The sequence below is a fragment of the Equus caballus genome, chromosome 4 (genome assembly GCF_041296265.1).
Source record: "Equus caballus isolate H_3958 breed thoroughbred chromosome 4, TB-T2T, whole genome shotgun sequence".
In the NCBI taxonomy this organism is placed as follows: Eukaryota; Metazoa; Chordata; class Mammalia; order Perissodactyla; family Equidae; genus Equus; species Equus caballus.
In genome coordinates this window covers 93,739,321-93,749,915 of record NC_091687.1, presented here as the reverse complement: position 1 = coordinate 93,749,915, position 10,595 = coordinate 93,739,321, and the positions used below count along the sequence as shown (strand labels likewise).

Sequence of the window (10,595 nt, the reverse complement as noted above, 5' to 3'; positions counted from 1 at the left end):
GATTGGCAACAGATGTTAGCTCTGGGCCAATCTTTAAAAGAAAATCAGTGAGAAAAACTCTCTATAGTCATTAATTTATACATTCATTCATCTAATTCACCAGTCAACAGAGAGTTGTATGAGTGCTAACTATGTGCTGGGATGGCCATAGAGACTTTATGGGACTTGATGATCTTTTAGACAAGGAAACACGGGGCACTCAGGCCTGTTTTGGGCCAGGGTAAACGTGCTCATGGTTTTGTAGGAGCCCCTGAGGAGGAAAGGGCTACTTTAGTCTGAGGCTGGGCTTGGGGAAGGTCAGGGAAGGCTTCCCGGAGCAGGTGAGGGATGCATACGTCCAGCCATCGCTAAACAGATGAGCAGAAGCAAAACTCTTACATTAATCTTTTAGGACCTAAATGTTGGAAGATTAATGAGCAAACACTGTTCAGAACCGCAGCAAGAAAATGACTTTGCAGAGCTGGGCTGCGGCTGGATCAGTCAGCCCACCATCAGCAGCCTGACCATAGCCCTGGGCTCCCCCGGCTGTTCCGAGGCTCAGAGAGCTAAGCCACGCCCGCTCTGTGGCTAGTGATGCGGGCCCCACAGGTGGCTCTGGGAAGGAATTAGGATCAGTGTTTGCTAATGCTCTAACCTCATGGAGGAGGCCTGAGTTCCTCAGTCTCCACCTAGGAAATGTGGAATTCTACGTCTCTGCCACCTCGTCTACCTGGGATGGTCTACCCGCCCCACCTCCCCATGACAGGCAGCACTGTCCCTAGTTAGGACTTCTGTAGTGGGAACTAGCAAATACTCAAAACAGCAGTTGTTAACTGAGAGCGATCTCACTCCTCCCCTTCGGGGACATTTGCAATGTCCAGAGACATTTTTGGTTGTCACAAGTGTAGGGGAGGAGGTGCCACAGGCATCTAGTGGGGAGAGGCCACAGGTGCTGCTTAACATCCCACAGTGCACAGTCCAGCCCCACCCCCGGACGCATACACACAACACACAAAGAATTACCTCGTCCAAAGTGTCAACAGTGCTAGTGCGAGAAACCCTCTCTTAGAAGATAGTGTTCCCTAGGGACCAGTGCTGGTCCTGGAGGTGGTAGGGACAACCACCCAGTTCTTGACCTGGTGGGTTTCTTGCTTCTCTCCACTTCTAAGTAAGTGGAGAAAGCCACTCCTCTCCCATCTCCTTCTTCCACTTCTCCAGAACAGGACCGCTGACCTGTCATGTACCGCAGCCACAGTGCCCAGGGCCCATCATTCTTGTAGCGGTCCACAAAAATGTTTTTACTTCTTTTAAAAGCAGAAGAAAGAAAAGAACTTTTAGATCAAAGAAAGTGTTTCAACATATAATAAAATATTTGTCTTTATACCAATGTAGTCACAAAATATAATATTAAATTTTTTGTGGAAGAAGGATCTCATAGAGTAGCAGTGCTCAGCACCCACGAGGGTCATCATGCAGCCCTGGTTCAGAAGTTTCCTCTGAGTCTTGGCTGAGGTAAAGGGGGATGAGGCATGGAGGTGGGTGTTACTGTTCTTTTCTGGAAGTTTCTCTGTGAGAAGCCCACACCACCCTCAGGGCAGCCCTGGCTCTGCCACTGTGCAGACCCTGCCCTCTGTCGTCTGACTACGGCCTGGGACCCCGCTGGGGCATATTACCTAGGGCTGCCTGATTTTCATGCTGGTGAGCTTGCCACCTTCTGGCCACACCAGAGCCATTGTTCTCATACTCTCGTCACCCACAGCCAGATGCTCAAATGTCAGCCCTAACCACAAATTTAAAGTCTGTGAAACATAAGACTGGAAGCTCATCTTAATTATAACAGCTAATATTATTGGGCAATTACACTGTGCCAGGCACTGGACTTTGTGCTTCTTACACTAATTTTTTCCAGCTTTATTCAGATTTAATTGACAAATAATACTGTGTAAGTTTACAGTGTAAACCATGTGGATTTGATACAGGTATATATTGCAACATGATTCCCACCATAGCATTAGCTAACAACAGCCTCACATCACTGAATGACCATTTCTTTTTTGCAGTGAAAACATTTAAGATCCACTCTCTTAACAACTTTCAAGTATATAATATAATATTATTAGCTATAATCACCAAGCTGTGCATTAGATCCCTAGCTCTTATTTGTCTTATAATATTTGTTTACATTCTTTGACCAATATCTCCTCATTTCTTCACACTCCTATTTAATTTTGTCAACTATCTATGAAGTAGATGTTACAACATTTCTGTTTTATAGATCAGACAATGAGGCTTAGAAATATTAGTAATTTGCCCAAGCCTGGTAAGCTATGCAGCCAATAAGTTGGAGGGGAAAGTTTATAATTTGAAGTTAATTTTGGTTAAACTGGTAGGAATGTAATATTGACCCCAGAGCATTCTGTATGCACTGCACTCATTTACATTTGTGTGTGACATCCATTCATTAAGTCTACACTGAGCACAATGACTGCTCTAGAAGCTGGGACAACAAAGAAGAGTAAGGCACAATCAATGCATTCTAGGAACTCACAGCCCAGCAGAAGAGATGGATAAGGAAACAGTCCATATAGTAACCATCCTGTGATGAGGGCTTTGGCAGATGTGAGCCCAGAGCTGAGGGCAGCTACACCACTCTGGGGCCAGGATACCCATTTACCTGACTGTGTGGAAGGGAAATCAGCCCATTTTCTGACCTTGGAGTTGGCCCCCATCCCCTTTTGCACATAGTTGCTTCTCTGCCAGGGCTTCGGGCAAGGCATCCACTCCTCTTGCATGGCCCCAGATTCACACAGAGCCCTGTTCAGATGTATAATAAAGAAAATCACTGCTCTTTTGAGTCTGGACCTAGAAATCCCAAGCTGGCCAACAGTTATCCTTGTCTCTTTGCCTCTTTCTTCTGGAAGGCTGTCCATCTGCGTGGTTGAACTCAGGAAGTCCATTTGATTCCTTTGCAAATGCCCACGTGTCCTTCTCTTGTTCTCAGCAGCAGGATGATAACATGTTCAGCTGCCAAGTTGATGGCCGAGGCAAGAAGAAGGATGATCAGCCCGGGAGTCCCAGCAGCAGCCACCTGGCCTATGGCATCTTGGATGTCCCACCATGGTATCTCTGCATCCTCTTGGGGATCCAGGTAATGCCACCCAGCAAACACTGGGTCCAAAGAGGCTCTGCCTCAAAAGCCACATCAGTGCACACCCGGGTCAAATTAGTCAAGATCCACAACTTCTTTTGCTGATATTGTTGTCTTCCATGTAACTGAGCTCTAGGGGGGCTCAGAGCTCCTCTGGTCTCTTTCTGTCCAGGAGTTTGGGGGGCGGAGGAGGAATTAGCTAGGAATCTCTCTCATGCTGGGCTGATAGGTCACATCAAGAACACCAACTGGGCCATTGTTTGTTTTTTCAAGAAACTAATTTTAATTTATTTGATTGGCAACAACTAAAAAATTTGTTAACCAATGCTTGGGGAATTTTGGGAAGCGAGCTCTCTTGAACACTTTCGTTGGAGTGTTATTTGCTGCAATCTTTCTGGATGACAATTTGGTGATTTCCATCAACATGTAAAACACATATACCCTTTCGCCCAGTTCCCAATGCTTGAGAACTTCTCTGTGGATGTGCTGACAAGGCTTGTTCAGATCAGTACAAAGAAGTTCTTGTAACATTATTGGTAATAATAAAATCAAAACCACACAACAAACAAACAAACCTTAGAAACAATGAAAATATCCATCACAGGGAACAGGTTAAATAAATTGTGACACATCCTAACAAAGAACATTTATATGCAGCTGTTAAAAAGAGAAGGATAGGGGCCGGCTCAGTGGTTCAGCAGTGAAGTTTGCATGTTCCACTTCGGCGGCCCAGGTTTCGCCGTTCGGATCCCAGGTGTGGACATGGCGCCGCTTGGCATGCCATACTGTGGTAGGCGTCCCACATAGAAAGTAGAGGAAGATGGGCACGGATGTCAGCTCAGGGCCACTCTTCCTCAGTAAAAAGAGGAGGATTGGCAGCAGATCTTAGCTCAGGGCTAATCTTCCTCAAAAAAAAAAAAAAAAAAAAAAGAAAAGAAAAAGAGAAGGATATATTTACTGTGCAGTTAGGGAATGTTCCCCAAGATATGTTAATGAAAAATCACAGTAGATAACTGTGTATTGTGTGATCTTTTTTTGTGTTAAAAACAAACAAAAAAGAAATAAAATGGCAGAAATAAGTATATGTAGTAACTTCACATGTTTTGAATGGTTCACAAGAAACTAATAAAGCTATTTAGCCTTGGGAAGAGCAACTAGGAAAGGCAGGGTAGCTTTCAACTTTCATTTTTTTTTTATTGAGTAACCTTTTATAACATGAATTTTCTAATTTCATAGATGTGTTTCTTTACTATTACAGATGGTTCAATATGGGATTGCAGGGATGTGATACACATTTTTATTTGCTTCTTTGTACTTTTCCATAAAATAAGAACAATGTCATACCATTTTAAAAATATTATGATGAGCCAATAAAATGGATATTGTAGATATTTTATCATGAAAAGATGCTGAATCTTGTCAAATGCTTTTTCTGCATCTTTTGAGATGATCATATGATTTTTTATCTTTCATTTTATTAATATGTTGTATTATATTTACTCATTTGTCTATGTTGAACCATCTTTGCATTCCAGGGATGAATCCCACTTGATCGTGGTCTATGATCCATTTAATGTACTGCTGAATTCAGCTTGCTACTATTTTGTTGAGAATTTTTGCATCTCTATTCATCAGGGATATTGGTCTGTATCGTTCTTTTCTTGTAGTGTCCTTATCTGGCTTTGGTATCAGGGTTATTCTGGTCTCATAAAATGAGTTTGGGTGTGTCCCCTCCTCTTCAATTTTTGGAAGAGTTTGAGTATTGGTGTTAATTCTTCTTCAGTGTTTCATGGAATTCACCAGTGAAACCATCTGGTCCTGGCATTTTCTTTGTTGGGATGGTTTGGATTACTGATTCAAGATCCTTGCTTGTTGTTGCTCTGTTCACAGTTTCTGTTTCTTTATGATTCAGTCTTCATAAGTTATATGTTTCTAGGAAGTTATCCATTTCTTCTAGGTTATTCAATTTGTTGGTGTATAATTGTTCATACTAGTGTCTTATGGTTCTTTGTGTTTCTCTTGTATCAGTTGTAATGGCTCCTCTTTCATTTCTGATTTTGTGGGTCTTTTTTTTTTTTTTTTGCTTAGTCTAGCTAAGGGTTTATCTTTTTGATCTTTTCTATTGTTTTTCTTGTCTCTGTTTCACTTGTTTCTGCTCTGATCTTTGTTATTTCCTTTCTTCTGCTAACTTTGGGCTTAGTTTGTTCTTCTTTTTCTAGTTCCTTGAGGAGTAAAGTTAGATTGTTTATTTAAGAGCTTTCTTCTTTCTTAATGTAGGCATTGGTTACTATAAACTTCCCTTTTAGAACAGCTTTTGCTGCATGCCGTAAGTTTTGGTATGTTACGTTTGCATTTTCATTTGTCTCAAGATATTTTTTAATTTCTTCTTTGACTCATTGGTCGTTCAGAAGCCTGTTGCTTAATTTCCACAAATTTGTGAATTTTTCAGTTTTCCTCTCGTTATTGATTCCCAGTTTCATACAACTTTAGTTGGAAAAGATACTTGGTATGACTTCAATCTTCTTAAGTTGGCTAAAGCTGTTTTGTGACTTAATACATGATCTATCCTGGAGAACATGCTTAGGCCTTCCTGGTCAATGGTCTTGCCCTCACCTTGTGCCTTGTTTTAATAATGAGCCTTTTGCCTTGTTCTTATTCTTGTGGCCCTCTCCTTGGTTCTTGTTACGTCCACATAAGCTCTGTTTCTACTTTGGTTTCTTAGCCAGGATATCTGTTCCCCGCACTTGGATCCTACCCAGGGTTTGCCCTGGAATCCCAGACTCTGTAGCTAGATCCCTGCTTCTTGCTGCCAGGCCTTCCTAGTTTCTATTGTTTGTCTGGATCTGTGCCTATCATTCATGGCCAGGTTCCCTCTGAGACTGGAGTTGGAGCTCTTGGCTCTGGCAGTGGGAATGGAAATGAGGGTGGTTCAGGAAGCCACAGCATCTACACACCCATCTACTCTCTCTGCTCTGCCCACAGCACTTCCTTACAGCCCTGGGGGGGCTCGTGGCAGTGCCGCTCATTCTGGCCAAGGAACTGTGTCTGCAGCATGACCCCCTGACCCAGAGCTACCTCATCAGCACCATCTTCTTTGCCTCTGGCATCTGTACTCTCCTGCAAGTCTTTTTCGGAGTCAGGTAAGTAAAATCCTCCCCATGGGTTCAGACTTTTACCTGCAAGGGTATTGGCATGTCTTGCTTGGCTTGTGGCAGGACAGGCAGTTAGGAAGCTGGTGTGACATGGTAGAAGGAGCACAGAGCCAGGAGTCAAGCCTGGGTTCAAGTCCTAGATTCAACACTTACTCTTCATAATAGTTAGGAATCTTGATTAAGTAACACAAACCCAGATTAACCGAGGTAAAATTTGCTCTTTATTAACTTATCAGATCAAGCCAAGAGAAAGGCAGGGCGCATTTTGCATCAGGAACATGTTGAACCAGGGAGTCAATGCGACTGGGACTTTCTCTCCTTGTCTTGTCTCTACTCAGGTCTGCCCATAATATTTGTGAGACCCAGGGCAAGAGTACAAATGCAGACCCACACACTCCATGTCTAAATATCAGAGAGTTATAGACCAAACTTACAAACTCCTAAATAAAATATGTTCTGATCATCCCACCTGGAAGGCCAGGTTTGAATTAGAATTCTCTGATTCCTTCAAGTTCTGCTTTGGAAACTTACAGCATGGGGAGGGCTGGCTCCAAGCCTGTGGGCTTCTCCCTTCTCTTCCCACCACAAGCTTTGCTCCAGATCACAAATGGTCTCACATGCATGAATGTGGACACCTCAACCTGAACACCCTAGTTCCATCCACACCCCCTCCCACCTCCGGATTCCCCAAACAGCTGCCCCCTGGCCATCCTTCAGGCCTAGGGGTTTGCATACCAGCATCATGGTCAGCCTTCAGCAGGACAGACCTGGGGAAGAGGCCCAAGCAGGCTCTGGAAGAGGTTTAAGGCCATTTGAGCAGAGAATTCTTGGGACTAAAAGAAGAGGGGCACATAGACTTGATGTGGGTCCCTTGGCCCTGCAGACGCCTCCCCAGAGGAGGCCAGAGTAGAGGCCTCTAGAGCATCAGGCTAAGTGCAGGGGGCTCTCCCTTCCTAGTCTGAAGACAAGACTGTCTCTTCATTACTCTGCCAGTGCCTGTGCTTCATTCTCGCAGACATGCTTCCTGCATGTGTCCACAGACAGGGCTGCTGGCAGGCCTCACACTAACCCCTCAAAAGCAGGTCAGTACCGCTCTGGCTGTCCTCACATTTTAAAATTCCAGGGGAGAGCTCTGATTGGCCCAGTTTAAGCCACATGCCCAGCCCTGGACCCCCCAGGGCAACAAATATGGCAATTCCCATTTGGGCAGCTTTCCAAATGAAGCGAGAAAGACGATGTCTGTTCTGAGTAGACAATAGAGCAGACGTTCGCTGAACCAGATATGTGCTCTGGGATCTGTCAGATGAGGCTCATGATAATATGTGTCCTGCTCCCTTACAGTGTCATCGAGATAATCAATTGTTATAATCAGTGGAATTATCTTTTTTTCCTTAAACCATCAAGTCTTTTTTGTTCATATGTAGGCTCATAAAATTAGCCTGAGTAAAATGGAGTCCTATTGCTCTGGAGCTGGCCTGGACAAAACTGTGAATGCAGCCTGGAAAACACGTCTTTAGAACATTCCCTCATTTCCACACATCCGGTCTTCACTTTCTCCACCACCACCCCCGGCCCCACCTGGATTGCACACCACACAGTGGCTCCCTTGGGTCACCACCTCCTCAGGAAAGTCTTCTCTGTGGGTCCTCCAGACCTTTCCTGCTCACCTCCCTCACCCCACATCTGTCAGTCCTGTATCTTCTCCCTCTCACATTTATTTAGCATCCAATCCAAGGACAGACCCAGGTTTTGTTCAGATTAAAGCTTGTACAGTTTTTGGTGTCCCCTTTAAGAAGAGAACACAAAATTATGAACATATATCATGTACAGAAGAGAATAGTATTAAATTCAAAAAAAGTCAAAACAAATACAAATTTTTAAAAGCAGATAAACACCATAAATTTCAAAACATAGCAAGGTATTTTTTATTCTTTAACTTCCTGATAAGCCCCTGTAATACAGTTTTCCCCACATTTTATGGTTGCATACCCTTCAGTCCCCTCTTCATTTCACAGAGAGAAGGAAACATAATTCAGTCATTCCTCTAGCAGGAGTCAGTCCAAATCTGTTTGTTATGACTGCTAGTTGGGACGCATTATCATGCCTTCACATGCAAACTTTAGTACTGCTGTAGCTTTGTGCCCCCAAACACAGGAATTCTGACCAATTCTATGGCACATGATTCCTATCAATGTTTTATAAATGCACGGTGCATTTATCATTGTATACGCTGCGTTAATAAGCATATTCCCAACAGGAGAAAACTTCCATTTTGCCTGCACGTCAATGAGAACCAGACCTTCTCCAGTAATTTGGCGTAGCTGCTGGTTGGCCAATTTGCCACAGACTAGCTTCTGAATGCATACATTAAAACCTTGTTTCTCATCTACCACCCACATGTGTCAAGTGGCAGGTGCTGTGGGGCACATTCATACCATAATGTGGCCTCTAGTCCTGCACCTTCATGACATAGAATGAGCTGGCACAGTGGGCTGTAGAGTGTTGCTAGAAACCATGAACACTCCAACATGGCTAGCAACGCATTAACTACACCTGGGTAGTTTAGTGGTCTCAAACCACAAAATATATCCTACTACATTCAAACTAAATTTATCCTGACTCAACTCCCCCTTAGCCAGATCTTAAAAGTGTCCATGGCCTTTCAAATGCCATCTGGCGCAAGGGTTGGAGTTAGGGAGGTGGCGGTGGAAGGAGACGGTAGTTACAGACAATTGTGGCTGAAACCTTTTACTTTCGCAAATTTTATGAAGGTGTATGGCTAGTGGGCTGGGCTTTAGAAGGAGCCATGCAAGTGAGGGGCCCATCACTGTGAATCTGCTTTGACCTAATCTGTGCCAGGCCTGTGCTCAGCCCTGGAGTTGCAGAGGAACATGGAAAACCTTCCCTGCAGTGTGCTTCTGCCTGGCCTGTCTTAAGAGGAAATGACTGGACACGAAAAATTAATACCCATTTATTCCTTATCAGTTATCTGAATCAAGCCCCACAGGTGTAGGCTGATACGGGGTTGACCCATTGTTTCCAGGACAGGCTGACTGCAGGCAGCATCCGGAGGAGAATATTCCTTCCTACCGTGGTCTTTTGCTAAATCAAGTCAAGGGCACTTTCCACAGTGCTTCCTTTGCAAGTCATGTCCAGGAGCTATGCCAGTGCTGAAGTTCTCCCATTCTCCGCTAAGGAGTGCCTACATCTTTGGCAGGTTATTTCCTTTCTCCCTCTATCTTCTCTTGTCACCATCGCTGTGAGCCAAGATTTCTTCCAAATTCCCTATCAAGAACTGAAAGAGGTACAGGGTACCTGGCCATCAGACACATCAGAGGAGGGAGAAGGGTTGATGAGTCCCAAAGAGGGGGCTGGTGCTTCTGCTTCCTGTGGGTTTGAGTTGGGCGGTTATCCACAGGGAAGGTGCGCGATGGGCTTTCCCGCAATTTAGCAGGTCCTTACCTGCGTGGTGTAGGGAGCCCAGTAAAAAGATGAACAAAGTCTTCTTCATCTAAGAGTGAAGTAGTTGGGGCTCTTGGGGTGCCCAGGATTTCTCACAATGCAGTGACTCTTATAAATTCAAGAAGAATTCATCAGTCCCCTCCTACATTCTTGAGGCTCTGCTCCCCATCCTGACCTATTTCAAAGAAAAGTCCCTCGACATTCTCTTTTGCCCACTCATTGGATTGGCTCCAAGAAGGGGACATCAGAATGATATCACAGGTGAGGTTGGATTCCAGTGACTCAAGCTCCAGATGCATCTGTTCCCAACTGTGGACATCTTTCCCGTTTACCCACTGGCCCCTCAAACTCCACATGGTTCAACCTCAAACCTCCTTGGGGTTCCTGGTTCCTGTTCCTCCTCTTCCTTCTAGGTTCCTAGATGTGCAGGACATACTGCCCTGCCCAGTGGGGACTTAGTGCTCCCTCTCCTTTCTACCCCTGACAATATTTGCATTTCTTTTCTCTTGGAGTTCTCACATTTCTGTGAAAAGGAAGTGTTTTTCAATTTTTCCAAAGTCTTGAGAATTAAATTAGATAATGCATGTAAAGTGCTTAACTCAGTAAAAAAAAGAATCTATTTTTCACACCAAGGAAAGGATTGTACCATACAGGCAATTTTGCACCCTCCCTTCCTTTTTTAATAATTAAAAAAATGTAATTTGGGTAAAAACACTCCACCCCCTTTTATAAACATATGCAATGCATTGTACATATCTTTCAGTTTCAATAAACACACTTACACAATAGCACTTTTTAAAAAATGTCCACTTAGTCTTCTAAATTCTAGAATATATAAATATATTCTAGCCTAC

At 43.9% G+C, this 10,595-nt stretch overlaps 1 protein-coding gene across 16 annotated transcripts in view; it reads left to right on the top strand.

Moving 5' to 3' along the window:
• Positions 1 to 10,595, top strand: part of LOC100067491 (solute carrier family 23 member 1) — a 60,097-nt gene that overhangs the window by 3,855 nt on the left and 45,647 nt on the right. For 8 of the 16 annotated variants that reach the window (XM_070265873.1, XM_070265869.1, XM_070265868.1 and 5 more), the window contains exons 2-3: positions 2,981 to 3,127; positions 6,110 to 6,267. In XM_070265873.1, coding sequence (XP_070121974.1) covers positions 2,981 to 3,127; positions 6,110 to 6,267 — 305 coding nt within the window. The remainder of the gene's footprint in view (positions 1 to 2,980; positions 3,128 to 6,109; positions 6,268 to 10,595) is intronic. The other 8 variants (XM_070265875.1, XM_070265871.1, XM_070265874.1 and 5 more) reach the window with 3 other exon arrangements.